Source organism: Marmota marmota, unplaced genomic scaffold (genome assembly GCF_001458135.2).
Source record: "Marmota marmota marmota unplaced genomic scaffold, marMar, whole genome shotgun sequence".
NCBI lineage: Eukaryota > Metazoa > Chordata > Mammalia > Rodentia > Sciuridae > Marmota > Marmota marmota.
This window is the reverse complement of record NW_026000211.1, coordinates 13,443,698-13,463,596: the sequence shown is the minus strand read 5'-3', so window position 1 is coordinate 13,463,596 and position 19,899 is coordinate 13,443,698. Positions and strand designations below refer to the sequence as shown.

Sequence of the window (19,899 nt, the reverse complement as noted above, 5' to 3'; positions counted from 1 at the left end):
TTTAATATTTATCTGCACCTTTGACAGCATGAGACACTAGAAACCAAAGCTATTTTGTTACTCTCTAAATGGACATCATTAAGTATTCCTTTTCATTGTTTTAATAAGTCAAAATTTTAGAAAGTTATATCACTTCTGAATGCACATCAACAGGTATTCAATCCATTTCAAATAGTTTTCTACTTCTTGTTTTTTAGATCAGTTAAGAAACAGCTACCAGATTGGCTATGACGGCTCCCTCAGGATCATCTATGCCAGCGGTCTAGATTCACACTACCAGACAGAGCCACACGTACTGGCTGGCACTGCTAACCCAACAGTGGCCAAAAGAAACATGACTCTTCCTGGTGAGAATGGCCAGAATTTGGTGGAATGGAGATTCCGAAAAGAGCAAGCCCAAGGAAAAGTTAATGTTTTTGGTCGAAAGCTTAGGGTAAGTTATTATTAGAGAGTTGGAGGAGGCTATTCAGACCTCTGTGCTATGTAGAAAGCCTGACCAAGAGGGCAGGACAGTCCTCCTGTCACCCTGGTCCTCCAACAGTGAGTGAGTGAGTGCCACACTCAAGGTGGGGCGTGACAGGATGCCTCAGAACACAATTTATAGCCAGCCACCACATCATTAAGATTGCTCATAGTAAAGCTACTTCAAGAAAGATTTAAATGATTGAAAAATAAATTTTTCCTTGGGAAATCAGGAAATTGCATATAGCACAATCCTGAATAGCCCAAATGTCAATCAATTCTTGTTTTACCAATCTTAATAATCTATCTTAGGCTTTTCCTCCTTCACCAATCAGGAATGATGACTTAAGTGTGGAGATGGACATAAGTAATGACTGGCTTAAACACTGGAAGTTTTCCCAGTCATAAGTATATGTTTGAGACAGGTGGGCCATTGAAGTGTAAATTCTCAATATTTTTAAACTACAGCTTGGACACATAATATAACACTCCCAACCTCAAAACCTAGCTGTCTTTTTGCTGTCAATAGAAACCCCAACTTGTATAACTTTTTATGATAAATGTGATATTTCTCATCATGCTTGTATAATTCAGCTTTGCAAAATATTCCCTGCACTTTCTTGTTAGGTTTTTTTTTTTAATCACTCTTACATTATGGGCCAAATATATCTAGAAGGTAAGCTATGATTTATGATAGCTATTTGGTAAAGACAACATAGATTAAATACTGAAACACAAGTTGCAAGAAATCACCTTCAGCCACAATAAACTGAACCTGATTCATTCTTTATATTAGCAAACAAATTTTAGTTTATCAGATAATGTAGATAATTCTTCCTAATATTATTTCCCTTGCCATTTAAAAAAATTACTTAAACTCAAGGAATAAGAACAAAACATGAAATGTACCATTAATGTCCTTTTTTCCACACAAAAGTGGCTAAATTATTATCTCAACACACAAACATTATTTACCTTGGCAATCTTTCAGGATTAAAAAAAAAAAAGGCAGAGGCTAAATATTGCTTCTAGCTATTTCCAAGAAATAGAAAAGAATCAGTGAGTTGAAAATAGACTGTAGCTAATATCTGGGTCATATTCTGATTCCACTTCAATGGTGAGCCAGGTGTTTGGGACTCCACATATATGGTCTCTGGAACCATCATTGTGTGTTCCTACCTACGCATGTCCCAGGCTGCAGGAGCCAGGAGGGCATGGGTTTTGACAGGCGGAGGCTAGGGAAGAGGCTGGCGGGGAGCCTAGTTCAGTGAGAGGATCGAGAAGGAAACTCAGTAAAACACAAGAGAGAAAAACAAGATTAGGTTAGAATGTAAAGTGATGGGCAGGAAAGCGAGCTCCACAATTCCTTCTGATCACACTTGTGGTCTGTTGCCAAAGTGAACTCTGGCTCCTGCCTTTTCCTCTACTGCACCCGGGAAGCGGTAGCTGCCTGCATCCTCATCAGCTGCTGCCACTACTGCTTCTTCCCTGGGGCTCTGCTGCCTTGGCCATTGCAAACTGAAAACTGGTTCACAGGCTTTATCTTACTCAGTTGTCCCTGAAGCAGAGATAATACACAGAGGCAGGATGTACATAGGATACAGGACTTCATCAAAAGATACAGAGGTACAGCTCATATCTGTGCTCTCTTTACCCTACATACGAAAGGAGACAGAGCACCTAATGAGAATTCAAAAATACAGATTCTCGATCTAGGCTCCACTTTTTACCAGTAGAAAACCTGGGGGAAGTCAAAACATCTCTAAACCTTAGTTTCCTTTTGTATATCATTTTATCTAGGTTATGAGAAATTATTTTAATAGTATCTAGATAACATCACAATATTATAATCTATAAATTATGTCTGTAGCTATATATAGGTAAATAAAGTTTCCCCTGTGCTGCCTCTATTTCACACAATTGTTACAAGAATCAAATGAGACAATGTGAAAGTACCTTGAAAATAAAGAGGCACATTTATACAGTCCTTAACCCCAACCCGAGACTCAACCACATGTGCAGACATGGGTCCTTCCTACCCACCAGAGAGTCAACTAGAAAAGAGCTGTTGCGCTTGCTAGGAAAGAAAACATCAGTGGAAACAGGGAAGAGTGGGAAATACTTGGTGCACAAGCTGACCACGTGACATATTGCCTGCTGGTTTTTGAGACAGGTTATATCTCAGTGTATCCCCTCCCAGTTTGAAAGTGGCATAAAAGAATTTTGAGAGAGTAGAGGAAGAGAGAGGAAGCCCAGTCTGAAGTCTCTGATTCTAAATGAAGAAAACACCTCTCTTCAGGAAGGAAGGGAGTAAGGCACACTGGCATAGGTGTTCTTTTTTTTCCCCCTAAATAGCAGAAGCATAATGCTTCCACAAGGCATTTGAGAAAATATACTCTTTAAAATGGCCTGCTCAGTCACACTGAAAGGAGATTTCCAGCTGGTACGTGTGATTGCTCTCCTAGAGACAATGCGAGGATCACAAAAGAGGGCTTCTTACTTTCAAGATAAGATTGGATGTGCCAGCTCTGACTGCTAACCTGTGGATTCCAAGGGAGGAAATCCAGGGGGGTAGTGGTGATCTGAAAAGCCAGCTTGCGGACTAGAGCTGGAGCCTGCCAAAGTAGGAAAGAGAAGAGAGGGTGGGGGGACCTGTGGCCACACACAACATGAGTCAGCCCTAGAGCCGTTTTCACCCATCCTTTCCTGAGACCTCCTCCTACCTCTCATTATTTCTAGCAGAACATTCTTTACATTTTTAGGGTTTTGACCTAGATTTAGCTATGTGCCTGACACTTGATGGACACTCAAATATTTAATCAGTGAATGAAGAATGAGAAGAGCCAGCCTCACAGTATGGGTCATCACTGTTTCACTGCATCTAGATCTTCCTAAGAGAGGGGCTATAGCACATACTTACGATGTTTGTAACTGTAAACAAACTTAACATTAGATTTAATAAGATAACTATAAAAGTGTGTATGTATAAAATAGATGAAGTTTCTTTAAAAGGCAAGAATTAAAAACGGAAAATTATGTAATAAAATAGCAACATGAAAAGCATTTTCTGTGAAACTGTGTTAGGGAAAGGGGGATAAGTACACTAGGAAATAATAGCCACATGAAATTATGACAGAGATGCAGGAAAACAGCCAAATAAAGACAATGTCATAGCTTACTTATCGTTAGCTAAAATTAAATATAAATACATGCATGGTAGTTCTTATCTTTGTCTTATAATAGTTGGCAAATATTTATTTTATGGGGGAGTGAGGGGTCAAACCCAGGAGCACTTAACCACTGAGCCACATCCCTAGCCTTTTTTTTAGAGTCAGGATCTCACTAAGTTGCTTAGGACCTTGCTAAGTAGCTGAGGCTGGCTTTAAACTTGGCAATCCTCCTGCCTCAGCTGCTGAGTTGCTGGGGTAATAGGAGTACACCACTGTATCCAGCCAACATTCCTAATTTTTATCATGGCTGAATTTTAGAAACAGCCATCAATCAATTACAAAACATAGTAGTAAAATTCATTTTAATAGTAAAATTCATCTCCTAAACATGCCCAGAATTCAGATACTTAAAGGAAAAATTATAGTGAATTATGTTTAAAAGGAAATTCTCAGAATTTGAAAGCCAAAAGTATGTTTGAAGTCATACATAAATATGGAATGTGTTTAAATCTTACTCTGCTTGTCACATTTGATATTTTAACTGAGTGGCCTGGCCTCCAGTTGGAGGCACATGCAGTTAGCACTATCATGGATGCAGAGACGCAGAACAATCTGTAGCAAGTTGATGATCCAACTGGGACAAGGAGAGGCTTGATATTGTCATCATTTGTGCTGTGTCACAAGCCAGCCCTCCCTCTATACCATCCACAGTATTTTGGATAAGTGAGTGTAACCTGGTTGCAATGGCACCCCTTTGGAAAAATTATTTAATATCATTATGATAGTTTTTCAAACATTCCAGAGGGAAAATTATACTGCTCCCCTCCCAATATCAGAGGGATGTGCAATTAAGTGCAATCATGCTGGACAGGTCTTTGAAAATGGAGATTTTTCATGCTTAAGAGAAAAATACAATACAACACCAATGAATTCATGGTGATCTCTTATTCATACACAAAATTTGGGTTCAATTTTGGCTGCACATATCATAATGATCTGATAAAAGGTTTCCCATCTTTAGATTAACTATTCAACTTAACTTTATATTTTTATAATAATTTAAAATACTTATTAAAAGTCTACTGGAGCATAGACTTATGTTGGGCTTTATGACTGTAAAGTAAAACTACAAAAAGATTGACATGTTACCATAATTTCTAAAATCTAGAGTAAAGCAGGACTATGACCTAGAATAGTTGTGTCCCCTAACTGCTGCACTTTGTTTACAATATCCAAAGAAGAAAGTCTTCTTTTGAGGGAGAGATAAAACAGGAAATCTGATAGTATCTTTTGGAACTTTATATATTGAATAATAGCAAGCTCGTGTCTGGAAACTAAGAATGGTTAAGACCTTGGTTTGTATTGGAAAAAACATTTCCAACACAAACTCAGTTACTTCAGTTGGAGAATACAAGAAAGGCATTGCATACAATATTTGTCTGGATAAAAAGAAAAAATTAAAACATCTGTCCCCCTGTTTGGTCTCACAATGTTTCCAGATGCTTCCTCATGGTGACATTTGGTATGGAGACTCAGTGGCAACTCTCTGATGCTTATCGTTTGATTTTCATCTGGAGCTGTCATGTAGCCAAACTCACAAACCAAAGAAGCAAATCAGAAGCCAGTCACAGGTAGAGATAGTGCAATTTGGGTTCCAGACTTGTCTTTTTGCTCTTCTCCCCATAGCAACCATCACATCAAATCTGCGTACCTGATCTCTTATAATCTAACCAGAGGAGATATTACAGAGATAAAGGAGAGTTAAAGAAAGCAGTGAAGGATTGAAATACAAATTAAGATGAATGCAAAGTAAAATACAAACAGATGGGACAATAATGTGGGCAGAATTGTCCATGGAAATTACAGTCTTTCATGGTTACTAATAGCTTGGAACAACCTAAGAAGAAAAGAAGAAGGCAAACCTGTACATTGGGGTGGGAGTGTCTTAAAACACAGTCTGAGGAACCCCAGAGCCATAGTAAAACCATTTAAATTGTGCAAAACCTCTTCTTCAGGCATCAAAAATGTAGGACAGATATAAGATGAAACACTTGATTCTGCCAGTTATCAAGTTAATCTGACATCAAATTTTTCTACAGACTTTAGAAAAGGTATTTGGAACATTAGCTAGTAGCTTCTATTGAAAGTACACTATTCTGCAAACTGAAACTGGTAAAGCTTCACAAAATTCAAATGAATTTTTTTCTCAGAAAGCCTTCAGCCAGCTGCCTTCAGCTTCACTGCAAGAGAGAGCTTAGGGATCTAGTCCAACCTCTTTATTTACAGATGGACAAAATAGATTGAGAGGGGTTAAAAGCCCAGAAGGCCAGCTAACCCTAGGCCCCATCAGGTTTGGAGATCAGGCATTTTGACTCCTGGGTTCCTCCCCACAAGACACATGAACACACACACTATAATATCCCAATACACACCAATTTCTGCTATAATATAGTGTTGTGGGGTTTGTTTGTTTCCATATAAACTGAAATGAAAAAATTAAGATCCTTCTAATTTCCATCCAGGCCTCTACCCTTTCTCATTTTCTATAAAGCATATCTTTGAAGGTTCCCCCTCCACCAGCCTCATTTCTTTGTAGCTTAGATTGTTACCTTTGCATGGACTTAACAGTACTCCCCTTAAACAGCTGCTTAGACAAGTTTAAGCCTGAGTAATTTGAATGGGACATGTTTAATGTCAATTATAGAATGCAAAATGTAGATTTATACAGGTTTTACACATATATGCATGTATTTACATATAACTACTGAAGTGAGCTACTGATGTGAGCAGTGTGTGTATGTAACAGTTTTAGATAATGTCTTAGTCTATTTTCTGTTGCTATAAGAGAGTACCTAAGACTGGGTAATTTATAAAGGAAAGAACTTTATTTTGGCTCATGGTTCTGAAAGTCCAAGAGCATGGCTCCAGGATCTGCTCAGATTTTGGTGAGAGCTTCATGGCGGAAAGAGGAAGAGCAAATGGGCACATTTGGAAGGGGACAAAGGAGTTCACATGGTTCAAAACAACCTGTTCTCAAAAGAATTAGTCCATTCCTGTGAGAACCAATTCGGAATCTTGAGAACAACATTAACCACTCTTAAAGGCCCATCTCCCAATACCACTACATTGGCAACCGAATTTCAACTCAAGTTTTGAGGGGGACAAACCACACACACATATACATATATATAAAACAGATCAGCTAGAGCTAACAATTTTGAAGGTCCTCATTAGAAGATAGTGATGTAAAATTAAGCCTTTCCCATTTGATTTTTTTTTAAAGAGAGAGAGAGAGAAAAAAAATATTTTAATATTTACTTTCCAACTTTCCGTGGACACAACATCTCTACTTCACTTCTGTGTGGTGCTGAGGATCCAACCCAGCACCCCATGCATGCCAGGCGAGCGCGCCACCACTTGAGCCACATCCCCAGCCCTCCCATTTGATTTTTAACAATCCAAACAGTAATAAAGGTGTGGAAGACCAAAGGATATAATACGGTCTCTGCCCATAAGGGTTCACAGTCTGCCAACACTGTTGGCTACATGTGAATCAGAATTCAATCAGGACCACATTCCCATTGCAATAATGAATGCTGGTTTGTGTATGACTTGGATCATAGACTGTAACAGTCAGATTTAGTTAAAGTCTAGACATGGCACATGGCCACACAGAGACCCAATCGCAACAACATGGCACTGGATTTATATATTAAGTGCAATGTTCAGACTGTGGATATGTGGTAGTGAAGGACTCCGAAGTCCCTGCCAGTTAACCAGATGTTATCAAAAGAAAAAAGCATTCTCAAAAAATCGTGACTTTTCAGCACTGGGCCAAAAGCAATGATCATGTTTGTAACCTCCTGCTATTTAAACCCATTAATAATTTATAGTAATGTGGGTTCCAACTTCTACTTAACTGCTGTTCAAAGGGTTAGAGTCACATTAACCACTGTGTTTTATTTAATGTAACCATGATTAATTTACTAACGCAATTATTTTCCAGTGTCTTTGAGGGGAGGAGCTTTGAGTAATTTACATAGGTGTCATGTTTATCACCTTCAGATCTTCTGAAAAAACTTAAAAGTGAATACATTTTGGAATTTTTCTTATCGGTTGCTTTAGTTTACAAAATTTAATTGAAATGGTTTTGAACAAATGCCAGGCTGTCTTTCTGCTTAATAAAACCTTTTAAAAGAGCAGTTAATCTACTGCCTGGCACTTGTACCCAAGAAGTTGCTAAATTAATTTACTGACAAAGTGAATCAATCATCATAAATGGTGTTTAAACAATACCCAGGACTCTGAAGAGTAATAAGTGACTAGTATTGGAATAATATGATTTATTTTATCATCTTGTTTGTGTGCTAACAGGTTAATGGCAGAAACCTCCTTTCAGTTGACTTTGATCGGACAACAAAGACAGAAAAAATCTATGACGACCATCGTAAATTTCTGCTGAGGATCGCCTATGACACATCAGGGCACCCAACTCTCTGGCTGCCAAGCAGCAAGCTGATGGCTGTCAACGTCACCTATTCATCCACTGGTCAGATCGCCAGCATCCAGCGAGGAACCACTAGTGAAAAAGTAGATTATGACGGACAGGGAAGGATTGTATCTCGGGTCTTTGCTGATGGTAAAACATGGAGTTACACATACTTAGAAAAGGTGCGTCTGCACAGTGTGGTTTCAAATAGGAATGGGATGATTAGCGTTTCCCAGCAATCACCCTGAGCACTACAAGGTGGGGTGTGGGGACGGCAACATGGGAAGGAGTTCCATTTATTATTCTAAGTATCAATATGGCAGTCGTAGTGTTACAGCAGTGATGAATTTCTACATTAGCAAAGTAGTTTCTCCTTAGTTAAGTTTCACTATCCGAGACCCTTTTAAGTGATTTATGTTGTAAACAAACAAGCACTAACACTATCCACCTGCCAAGCTTGTACATCGACAACATTCACAAATTAGACCTTGAGCTTGTAAGTCATTTGTAAATAATTCCGTGCTGGCTCTTTCATTTAAGAAAGAGCCTTACATTAGCACAGTTAAAGCTGTCAGTTTTGCATTGTTACTGGCAGAGCTTCAACATAACCATAAAAAGCATGTAGGCCCTATTTATGCATTATTAACCAAAAGAGGTTATTTTCTTAGAAAGCCACGCTTTCAGATACTTTGTGGCATCTCTCTTTTCTCCTATATATAATAGATAAGCATTGCCACTTAGGCTTTTTCCAATTCCTAAGAACTATGCACAGTACCAGAAATAGAGACTTAGAGTTAGTTGCACATGTGCAAAATGCTGAGCTGTACAATGCATGGCTTGGGGTATTGACTAGGGTCAAAAGGAAATGAAAAGGGAAGAAAAGGGAAGGGATGGTCTCCCATAATTCTGTTCTTAAGAAATGTAATCCACCAAAGAGCATATTCATGAGATGTTTCATTTGCCTTTGAGATAGACATTAGCACTTGAAAACGATGCAATTTTGAGTTCTTTTACATCTCAAGTCTCAAAGCCAGTTACACAGCAGCCTGTTACAAACTCGACCCTCAACAGCTGCTGTCTTCACCCTTACATGTATCAGAAGTTACACAGAGTAACATCTTTCATATAAAATACCACAGGCACATCATTGCTGTGCTCACCTCCCACAATCCTGTTCTTCATCAGAGGTGCTCCACAGAACCCCTCAGTCTACACCAAACCCCCTCCACATGGGCCATCTCATCTGATTCCAAGTGGCCTATACACAGACTGTAACCTTCCTGACAACCATGTTCAGTTTTAAAGCACAGTGCAGTATTTAAGGCAGCCTCCCAACTCTGGAATGCTTTCAGCCAGGACCATCCTGGCCAGTCTGCTCCTGCAAACCCGGTCGTCTTCTCTCCTTAGAAGAGACTCACCCTTGAAACCATAGATAATGCCTGTTGCATGACAAGCTCTAAAGATAGTAACCATTCCACTCCACTGTTGGTTAATTGTTTGCCAAGAGACCATTGAGTCTACACATTTACTTGTCTGGGAATAAATCCTGACACCTGGCAGGTATTTTACCCTCCAACCTAACAAGTCCCAAGGCAGCTTCTCTAAGTGGGAAAGGAATAGACTAGAAAAGTTTTCCCAATTTAAGTACATTACAGAGAAGGGTAATAGAAATATGAATACTTAAACTCCCCCCTAAAATTGACAGTGGTGATGTGGCTGAAAATGTGTAAACGAACCAAGGAGGAGATCATTGATAAGAGCCTTGGTCACAAAATGGCAAAGACAGTAACCAAGATCACCTGCTTGTATTCGTGGAGATCAGAAAAAACCAATGAGTCCTTTCTCATTACCTCTCCCAAATTCCTAAAACCATCCCAAACTATTTCCATTTCTTGCAAGGATAGGTACCCAAATTCAAAATTACTTATCACAAAACAAGGAATATTTTACTAACTACCATCGAATATGTTAAGTGACTGCAAAACTAGGTACAAAATTTCTGTGAATTGCAGTTGTCCAAGCCTTCCTTGGGAGAGTGCAAACTTTTCAGGGAAAACTCTTGTGACATTTACTATACAACCCATGTATTAGTCAGCTTTCTGTTGCTGTGACAAAATACCAGGTTTATAGGAGGAAGGATTTATTTTGACTCAACACTTTCAGAAGTTTCAGTTCATGGTCTCTTGGCTCCATTTTTCTGGAGACCTGTGGAAAGCAAAACATCATGGCAGGGAATATAAAGCTGCTCATCTCATTCATGGCCATCAGGAAGCCAAAAGAGAGTAAGAAGGAGTCATGGTCCCAGTGTCCCCTCCAAGGGGACACCCTCAGTGACCTAACATCCTTCCACTAGGCTGTACCTCTTAAAAGTTTCACCACATCCCAATAGCACCAGAGGCTGGCAACCAAGCCTACAACACATGGCCTCTAGGGGACATTTAAGATCCAAACCATAGCACCCACATACAAAAACTGCCCCTAGGATATAGCCACTGAGGAATTCTTCAGGCATCTATATCATGAAAACTGTTTTTGAAGATGGTGGAAAATAAAACACGAGACTTGGACAAAGGATTGTGCATTTCCATATCAGAAGCAAAGAAATAAGTCCAAGGGAGCATCCGAGCCTAACCCTCCTCCCTGTCCTGCCATCATTCCATTGGGTCTAATGGGGGTTAGAAAACTTTACCAGAGGGAAGAACCACCCAAGCCCTATATTATGATTGTGCTTCAGTTAACCAGCCTTAGGACTGACATTTTCTCCTGTTGGCCAAATAAATGAATGCCATTCATCTTTCAGCAATTACTTGAAAAATTTATTTTTATTCATATAGTTATTCACTTCATGATTCAGCACCAAAGTATATGTAGTCCAGAAACCATTATTATATAGCACTTGGGTACAAATCAGATTTGATACCCACAAAAAGGAAATATCAAAATGTAGATTTTAGTGTCAATACAGATACATTGTAATAATTTCCTAAATAAATTGCCATATCTAAACCCATATCTCTAGTGAGGATATTTACAGTTCTCACTCATCATGTGATTAACAGTGTTTGTCAACATTGATGCTTTATGTACATGTTATCCATTTTGGGCTAATTTTATGCCTCCTCTTCAAGGTATAATATTTTGAATGTTTTGTTCCTCCCCCAGATACACTGGAAATTAGGACATGATTTGAGTGGCTCTTCAATCAAACAAGGGGGAAAGCCATCCTAGTAAATAATTGCTAATTATGGTTAGGATTGCATTTTCCCCCATGCTATTTTCTCCTTGAAATATTGTCTTTAAAGCAGCTTTGTTCATGCCTGTATTATGACTTCTCCAAATCCATTGACAATCTGCTGGTTGGCTGTGAATGCCTGGGAAAAGAATGGTGCAATCATGACAAGCAGCACATTATGAATCTTGAGCCACTAATTGCAGAACCCCCCACAATTAAGCATCCAAGCAAATTAGGCAGGGAATCGTTAACAACATGTAAGGTCAAGGATAACTCAATTAAAATGAAAACCATTTTCTCAGGCGGAATGTTTCTGTGTATTTGTGGTCACTAAATCTGCTTCCACTTCCCCCATTTGCAAACACTGGATAACACTGTGTGCTCTCTTTACAGTCCATGGTTCTTCTGCTTCATAGCCAACGGCAGTACATCTTCGAATACGATATGTGGGACCGTCTGTCTGCCATCACTATGCCCAGTGTGGCTCGCCATACCATGCAGACCATCCGGTCCATTGGCTACTACCGCAACATATACAACCCCCCAGAAAGCAATGCCTCCATCATCACAGACTACAACGAGGAAGGGCTGCTTCTGCAAACGGCTTTCCTGGGTACAAGTCGGAGGGTCTTATTCAAGTATAGAAGGCAAACTAGGCTCTCAGAAATTTTATATGATAGCACAAGAGTTAGTTTTACCTATGATGAAACAGCAGGAGTCCTAAAAACAGTAAACCTCCAGAGTGACGGTTTTATTTGCACCATTAGATACAGGCAAATTGGCCCCCTGATTGACAGACAGATTTTCCGCTTTAGTGAAGATGGGATGGTAAATGCGAGATTTGACTATAGTTATGACAACAGCTTTCGAGTGACCAGCATGCAGGGTGTCATCAATGAAACTCCACTGCCCATTGATCTCTATCAGTTTGATGACATTTCTGGAAAAGTTGAGCAGTTCGGAAAATTTGGAGTTATATATTATGATATTAACCAGATCATTTCCACAGCTGTAATGACTTATACGAAGCACTTTGATGCCCATGGCCGCATCAAGGAGATTCAGTATGAGATATTCAGGTCACTCATGTACTGGATTACAATTCAATATGATAACATGGGTCGGGTAACCAAGAGAGAGATTAAAATAGGGCCCTTTGCCAACACTACCAAATATGCTTATGAATATGACGTTGATGGACAGCTCCAAACCGTTTACCTAAATGAAAAGATCATGTGGCGTTACAACTATGATCTGAATGGAAACCTCCATTTACTGAATCCAAGCAACAGTGCACGTTTGACACCTCTTCGTTATGACCTTCGAGACAGAATCACTCGACTAGGTGACGTTCAATATCGGTTGGATGAAGATGGTTTCCTGCGTCAAAGAGGCACAGAAATCTTTGAATACAGCTCCAAGGGACTCCTAACTCGAGTGTACAGTAAAGGCAGTGGCTGGACAGTGATCTATCGTTATGATGGCCTGGGAAGGCGTGTTTCTAGCAAAACCAGTCTAGGACAGCACCTGCAGTTTTTTTATGCTGACCTGACTTATCCCACTAGGATTACTCATGTCTACAACCATTCGAGTTCAGAAATTACCTCCCTTTATTATGATCTCCAAGGACATCTTTTTGCCATGGAAATCAGCAGTGGAGATGAATTCTATATTGCATCAGATAACACAGGGACACCATTGGCAGTTTTCAGTAGCAACGGGCTTATGCTAAAACAGATTCAGTACACCGCATATGGTGAGATCTATTTTGACTCCAACATTGACTTTCAACTTGTAATTGGATTTCATGGTGGCCTGTATGACCCACTCACCAAATTAATCCACTTTGGAGAAAGAGATTATGACATTTTGGCAGGACGATGGACAACACCTGACATAGAAATCTGGAAAAGAATTGGAAAGGACCCAGCCCCTTTTAATCTGTATATGTTTAGGAATAACAACCCTGCAAGCAAAATCCATGATGTAAAAGACTACATCACCGGTAAGCTTTTTTAATTTGCTTTTCAAAGTGCTAAAGTTTTGTAACCACTGGATTAATACAATAAAATAACTGGAATTGGCCTTTTAAATGTATTTGTCTCTGTGGATTCATAGAGAAACTACAAAGATAAAATGAAACACGGTTTCTTCCTACCAATGCTTAAGCACACAAGTTTTGAAATGACATGGAATCTAGTTATTTATGGAGGGGAAGAGACACAGGGAAGCAAAAGACAGGATAAACTCAGAGTTCCAAAATGAGGGTTTCAATCTCAACGGCTCTCCTACAAATTGTGTGGCTTTATAAGCAAGGTAATTTTTTGAATCTCAGTTGCTCTTTTATTCATTTTTCCAACAAAATATCTAAGGCGGTCACTTATTAAGAGGAAAGATTTTGGCTCACAGTTTTGGAGCTTCCAGTCCATGTTCATTTGATCCTGTCGCTTTGGGCCTGTGGCAAGGCAGCATGTCATGGCAAGAGCACCTGGAATACAAAACCACTCACCTCATCAGCCAGGAAGCAAAGTGGGAAGAGGTAGAGACCTGGGTCCCACAGGTCCCTTCAAAGGCATGCCCCCAATGACCTAAGGCCCCAGATCTCAAAGGTTCCACCACCTGGCAATAGCACCACCCTGGTGGAACAGTTCTTTAATACATGGACATTGGGGAACATTCAACATCTAAACTATAGCAGTTGTCTTAACTATAAAGTTGGAACAATAATGCCTATCCACAGGATAAAATATAAGAATATAAGTAGTTTTCCATTACACAGTAATTGCCCTATAACTGTGTAATATTGGGTTTTTAATTCATATTTAAGACTCTACTAGAGATAATTATGGGAAACAACCCAGTGTGACCCACCCTCTCATCCCTGGGAGGTTTTGCCCACCCTCTTTATTGCCATCATGTCATGACAATAATGGAGCAGTTTCTCCTCTCATTGCTTAGCCAGTGGATTCTGTTTCTCTTCTTGCTTCTGTCTTCTCACACTGCTGTCTTCATCATCATTTAATTCAATTCTTGCTTGATGACACTACTAAAAGGCACACTAGTATTCTACCACTCTGATAATTATCAGGCTATAGATTTAAGATCTTTCCAATTTTGGTGCATGTTACTCTTTCAGTGTTGCAAGAGTTAAACCATCAATTCCCACTTCTGCCACCAAAGAACAACCAGAATATAGGAAAGACCAGGTCTGTACAAGCACTAGCTGACTCCTTCGTTCATCCTTTACTCCAAGAATTCTGAATCCTCCTGCTTTCGATTCCAGTTATGTTGTCATAATTAACCTTTCTGCCACATCTAGGTTTCCTGGAGGAAGTTTCTTTCCTGTTTTCTTTTTTTGTTTGTTTTAGGGGTTTTCTGTTTTGTTTCGGCTTATGTTGGATGCCCCAAGCTGCCTCTTTTCTAGCTCAGTGTCTGAGGCATAGTGAGATTTCTGTTCTCTCAGTTCAGGACAGCTCTCAAAATGCTGCCCCCTGTTCATTTTGCATCTGCTTCTTACTTTTCCAAACTGCCTAAAGCTTTCCATATCTCTTTTCCATGTGAACCAGCTGGAAGTCCCTTCTCTCAGCAACCTAATTCAGCCACCCCCTCCTGGTATTCTCATCCAGGGTGTTTCAGTACATATGTGTATTCAAATCCCATTATTTGGCAGTACTTTTCAATCCTTAAGATCCTTCCATTTGTTCTTAGGCAGACAGTGTGTAAAGTAGAATCTTTGCCCTCAAGACTCCAATATTTGGAAGAAAAAAAATTTCCCCAAAATGTTAGACTCCCCTGTGATCTTTTACACACTCCCACAAAAAAAAGTACCACTTTCCATCCTATGTGAACAATGTGGGGATTTATTTCTTCCCTACTACCACTACCACCAGCCTATTTAAAGAAGAGAGAATACCATGGGTTCTGTAGGCAAATGGACAAAGCATCTGCCTGCCTGGCGATGAGGTGAGAGTTTGTGCCCTGGAGAAGGAAATAGGAAGCAAGTGGCCCTCCATCATTCTGACAAGCAGTTTACCACTGGTTATTTAAGGGGTGTTGACAGGGGCTGCCTGAAAGGCTGGAAAGCCCACAGCTCCTGAATTCATCCTCTCCTAGCAACGTAGACTGCGGGGAATGCCATAGCAGCATTTTCTGAAAAACATCAAAAGAGAGATGGAACAGCATAAAATATATTAGGTGAAATGCAATTTCAAATTTTCCAGCAATGTGCTTAATATATAAAATAATCTACACCCAACTGTACTCATAAAGCTGCAAGCCTGCTGAGTAGTTCTGTAACATTATAACCTCCAGAATAGAATAAAAGCCTTATTCTGAGCTTAATGGCTTTTGGAGTCACATGGCAATATTTTAAAATACCATTTTAAAGGTTTCCAGGTTCTCTCCCCAAAAAGTTTGTCTCCACCTGTGCACAGCGAGCCTTTGAAGTCATAACTGATGGTAATCAGAACTTCTGTGCCCTTGGCCAGTGTTACCAGCTTTTAGCATTCATCTTTGATTAAGAATCAAGTGTTCATTTTAATACTCTCAATTGAGGGTTTTTATTAATAGAAAATGGGTTGTAGAAGTCCGCATATCCTTGGGCTAGCTTTTGAAAGCTAATAACACACAACTTCTATTTAAGAACAGCCTTTACTAACTACAAAACAGATTTCATTTGTTTTCTACGACTTCTTTTTCATGCTGCTGCACATTGTTATTACCCTTTTCATCATTATTACTGGCACAGGATGCAGTTTCGCACTTGTGACAGCTTATCCGCTCTGAGAGTGTCTAATATTTGTCTTTTCTGTAGCATTTGCCATAGGTGTGCTATTGAGGTTATTGTCTTCCAGTCTAAAAATAGAGAGTAGGTTTGAAATGGTAGGAGGAAGGCAGACACATGCTCGTTTTCAGATTATTTGTGAAATTAGAGTCTTTTTAAGGTAAGAATTTAAATTTACGAAAGTACAAAATAAACCCTAACACCTTTCATTTTGAACATTCTTCCCCTAGATGTTAACAGCTGGCTGGTGACATTTGGCTTCCATCTGCACAATGCTATTCCTGGATTCCCTGTTCCCAAATTTGATTTAACAGAACCTTCTTACGAACTTGTGAAGAGTCAGCAGTGGGATGATGTGCCGGTAAGAAAACAAAAAGCAGAACTATGAAAAGGTGACAAATGGCTGCTTGTGTCGTATTTACCCATATTTAATCAAACTAACCCTTGTGAAAATTGTACCAAAGACACTTTTTCATCTTTTTACCCTTTTAAGGAGGGAAAATCAACATTTCCTCTGCATTTCTGTTCAGCAAACCAGGAGCCCGTTAAAAGGCTTAAATCTCTTTTTAGTGTTGCTAATAAAAATACAGAAAGACATTATCAAAAGGTAATAAAAGGCAGAAGCTCAATTGTGAGTGCTAGGTTTCTACAGAGAACCCCATGAAAGTACATTTATGACACTTGGGACCTGAAGGTGAAGATACAGTAAACAAGAGGGCAAGGGATGCATATTACAAATTGGCACCCCACAAACAATGCCACAGAGTTCAGCCTGTTTAAAATATTCACAGGGTTTCATGGCAGAAAAAAATTAAAACTAAAAATAAAATGTCCTCAGTAAGGCTCTACCAACAACCAGGTGTTCGGGGAATTTTCCTGGAAATAACAAATTAGGAGGCCTGCAACTGTTGTGAGAAATAACACAAGGAAAAGGATGGAAAATTGCAAAGTCAACACTGCCATGTCAGAAAGTGGCACTTTAAATTCCCATCATTCAGTGATCAGAAAGGAATGCACAACAACACGCCAGGCTTTCTAGCTTAGAACAAGAATAATTAGAGATCAAGAAATTGGGTTGCCCATTAGTGATAAGAAGAGAGTGCAGAGTTTATTAGAAAGATTAATCCCCACAGCAATCTCCTATAATTTCAACGAACACAAAGAGAAAAGGCAATCATGATCACGGCGCACGCGCACACAGTATATATATATACACTGCCAATTTATCTATATTCTGGTACATGTTTCATACTTAACATGAAAGCTTCTTTTTTCCCAGCTGTCACCTTTACATTTAAAAAGCACAACCCATCAAGGTCCTGGGAGCCATGTTAACATTTCTAATTGCAAATGTATCTACACTGATAAAGGCCCATGAAGGCATTCTGACGTTTCCTAATATATTTCAACATGCACATCCTAATTGTGTATGATATTCCAACATGTCTGAAAACACTTAACTCTGACTGTACAAATGGACTTGCCAACTTTTTCTCCTAAGCAGCCTTTTAATATGGTTCAAGTTCCCTGTCAAGAGAGGTGCGCAGTAAGGACAGCTTAGGGAATCAGGCAAAGATACTGAGGCTGCCCAAGTGCAGAAAACAAATGTTTCTTTGACTGCTGCAAATGAAACAGATGTTTCCATTTGGGAAACACTGTCCAGACAAACATCTGGTAGTGTAAGAAATGGCTGGGTTAAGATGCCCCAATTTGAAACATTTGCCGATGATGATGATCCACTGTCCCTAAGTCTCTGAAAAATAACTGTTTTCCTAAAGTAATACTCATCTCCACCTGCCCCACTGCCCACTCATCCCGCTACATTTCAGTTCTGCAATTACACTGAAGATTTTCATCTCAGAACTGGGTTCACCAGGAGAGGGGGCAGAGTTGACTTCAATCAGAGAAAAAGTATTTCAAAGCATATGAAATGGGGCCTAGTGATCTGCCCCAAGGCACCCCAGCCTTTGGAATCTTTCTGTGCTCCTACTTTCTTTCGCCTCTTTGGAGAAAGCTGCTGCAGTGGGAGGGCTTGATAAACTGGGTTCCCCACATGGGGTGAGTATGCCAAGAAGCATCTAAGAATTATAAAGGAAACGCTAAAGATAGGAATATTTTGCCCAGGTTAGAAATTAAAAGAGCTTACAGTAATACATGATGGAGTTCCTTCTTTTAATATTTCAGAAGCCATTTGGATCACCTTGAGAGGAGGGGCACTTGAATGCATTCCTCCCCCCAGGTTGTGTAAGCCTTTCATCTCTTAAAAAACCAGATGAGGTTTTAATAAATGCCTATGTGCTCTCCAGCCACGGCCTCTCGTTTTTTGGTCCAGAGTGGGAAGGCGGCCAGGATTTGCGGCTCCCTTGCAACCAGGTGCCACAATTTTTCACCCGTCCCCCTGTTGTGTTTCGTTTTTCAGCCTATTTTTGGAGTCCAGCAGCAAGTGGCGAGACAAGCGAAGGCCTTCCTGTCCCTGGGGAAGATGGCCGAGGTGCAGGTGAGCAGGCGCAAGGCCGGCAGCGAGCAATCCTGGCTGTGGTTCGCCACGGTCAAGTCGCTGATTGGCAAGGGCGTCATGCTGGCGGTCAGCCAGGGCCGCGTGCAGACCAACGTGCTCAACATCGCCAACGAGGACTGCATCAAGGTGGCGGCGGTCCTCAACAACGCCTTCTACCTGGAGAACCTGCACTTCACCATCGAGGGCAAGGACACGCACTACTTCATCAAGACCACCACGCCCGAGAGCGACCTAGGCACGCTGCGGCTGACAAGCGGCCGCAAGGCGCTGGAGAACGGCATCAATGTGACCGTGTCGCAGTCCACGACCGTGGTCAACGGCAGGACTCGCAGGTTCGCCGACGTGGAGATGCAGTTCGGGGCGCTGGCGCTGCACGTGCGCTACGGCATGACGCTGGACGAGGAGAAGGCGCGCATCCTGGAGCAGGCGCGTCAGCGCGCTCTCGCCCGGGCCTGGGCGCGCGAGCAGCAGCGCGTGCGCGACGGCGAGGAGGGCGCGCGCCTCTGGACGGAGGGCGAGAAGCGGCAGCTGCTGAGCGCGGGCAAGGTGCAGGGCTACGACGGGTACTACGTACTCTCGGTGGAGCAGTACCCCGAGCTGGCCGACAGCGCCAACAACATCCAGTTCCTCCGACAAAGCGAGATCGGCAAGAGGTAACCCCCCGGGCCGTCCCGGCTGCTGCGGAGGGACGGCCGCGCCACCCTCTTCCGCGAAGACGACCAAACTGGTTTGCTGCATTTCTCTTGAGCCTAGACCACACCCCTTTGCTCAGATTTTTCTGTAGCACAATCCGAATTGGACTCTCCAACACAGAAGAGCCTTCCAGGAGAACGATACTGCTATTAAAAATGTACACACAGACACACAAAAACAAAGACGACTCTTTTTCTGAATGACCTTAAAGGTGATCGGCTTTAAAGAATATGTTTACATATGCATATCGCTGCACTCAGTTGGACTGAAAGTATTAAAAGAAAAAAATCATAAAGGAAAAAAAAAAAAAAAGGCCTAAACATTTTGCTCTGGGCCATGTGTTCCTTTGAGGCACTGTATTTAAGTAAGATGTAAAAAAAAAAGAAAAAAAAAAAAGGCGTACAGTGTTTCCAAATATTACCGAATTGTCGACCTTTGCTTACAAAGAAGTAGTCTCTCTGCATAGGATGTGATATATATCTCTGTTCATTTTACAATGTGGGGCAAAATTACTGTTTATAGACAACCCAACTTCTTTCCCTGTGCTGCTTT

General features: G+C 40.7%; 1 protein-coding gene across 5 annotated transcripts in view; it reads left to right on the top strand.

Annotated features, from left to right (window-relative positions):
* Positions 1-19,509, top strand: part of Tenm3 (teneurin transmembrane protein 3) — a 2,471,519-nt gene extending 2,452,010 nt beyond the window's left edge. For all 5 annotated transcript variants that reach the window (XM_048791931.1, XM_048791932.1, XM_048791930.1 and 2 more), the window contains 5 exons: positions 198-433; positions 8,007-8,303; positions 11,747-13,358; positions 16,367-16,497; positions 18,556-19,509. In XM_048791931.1, the coding sequence (XP_048647888.1) occupies positions 198-433; positions 8,007-8,303; positions 11,747-13,358; positions 16,367-16,497; positions 18,556-19,311 (3,032 nt within the window). In that variant the 3' untranslated portion in view covers positions 19,312-19,509. The remainder of the gene's footprint in view (positions 1-197; positions 434-8,006; positions 8,304-11,746; positions 13,359-16,366; positions 16,498-18,555) is intronic.
* The last annotated feature ends 390 nt before the right edge of the window (positions 19,510-19,899 follow it).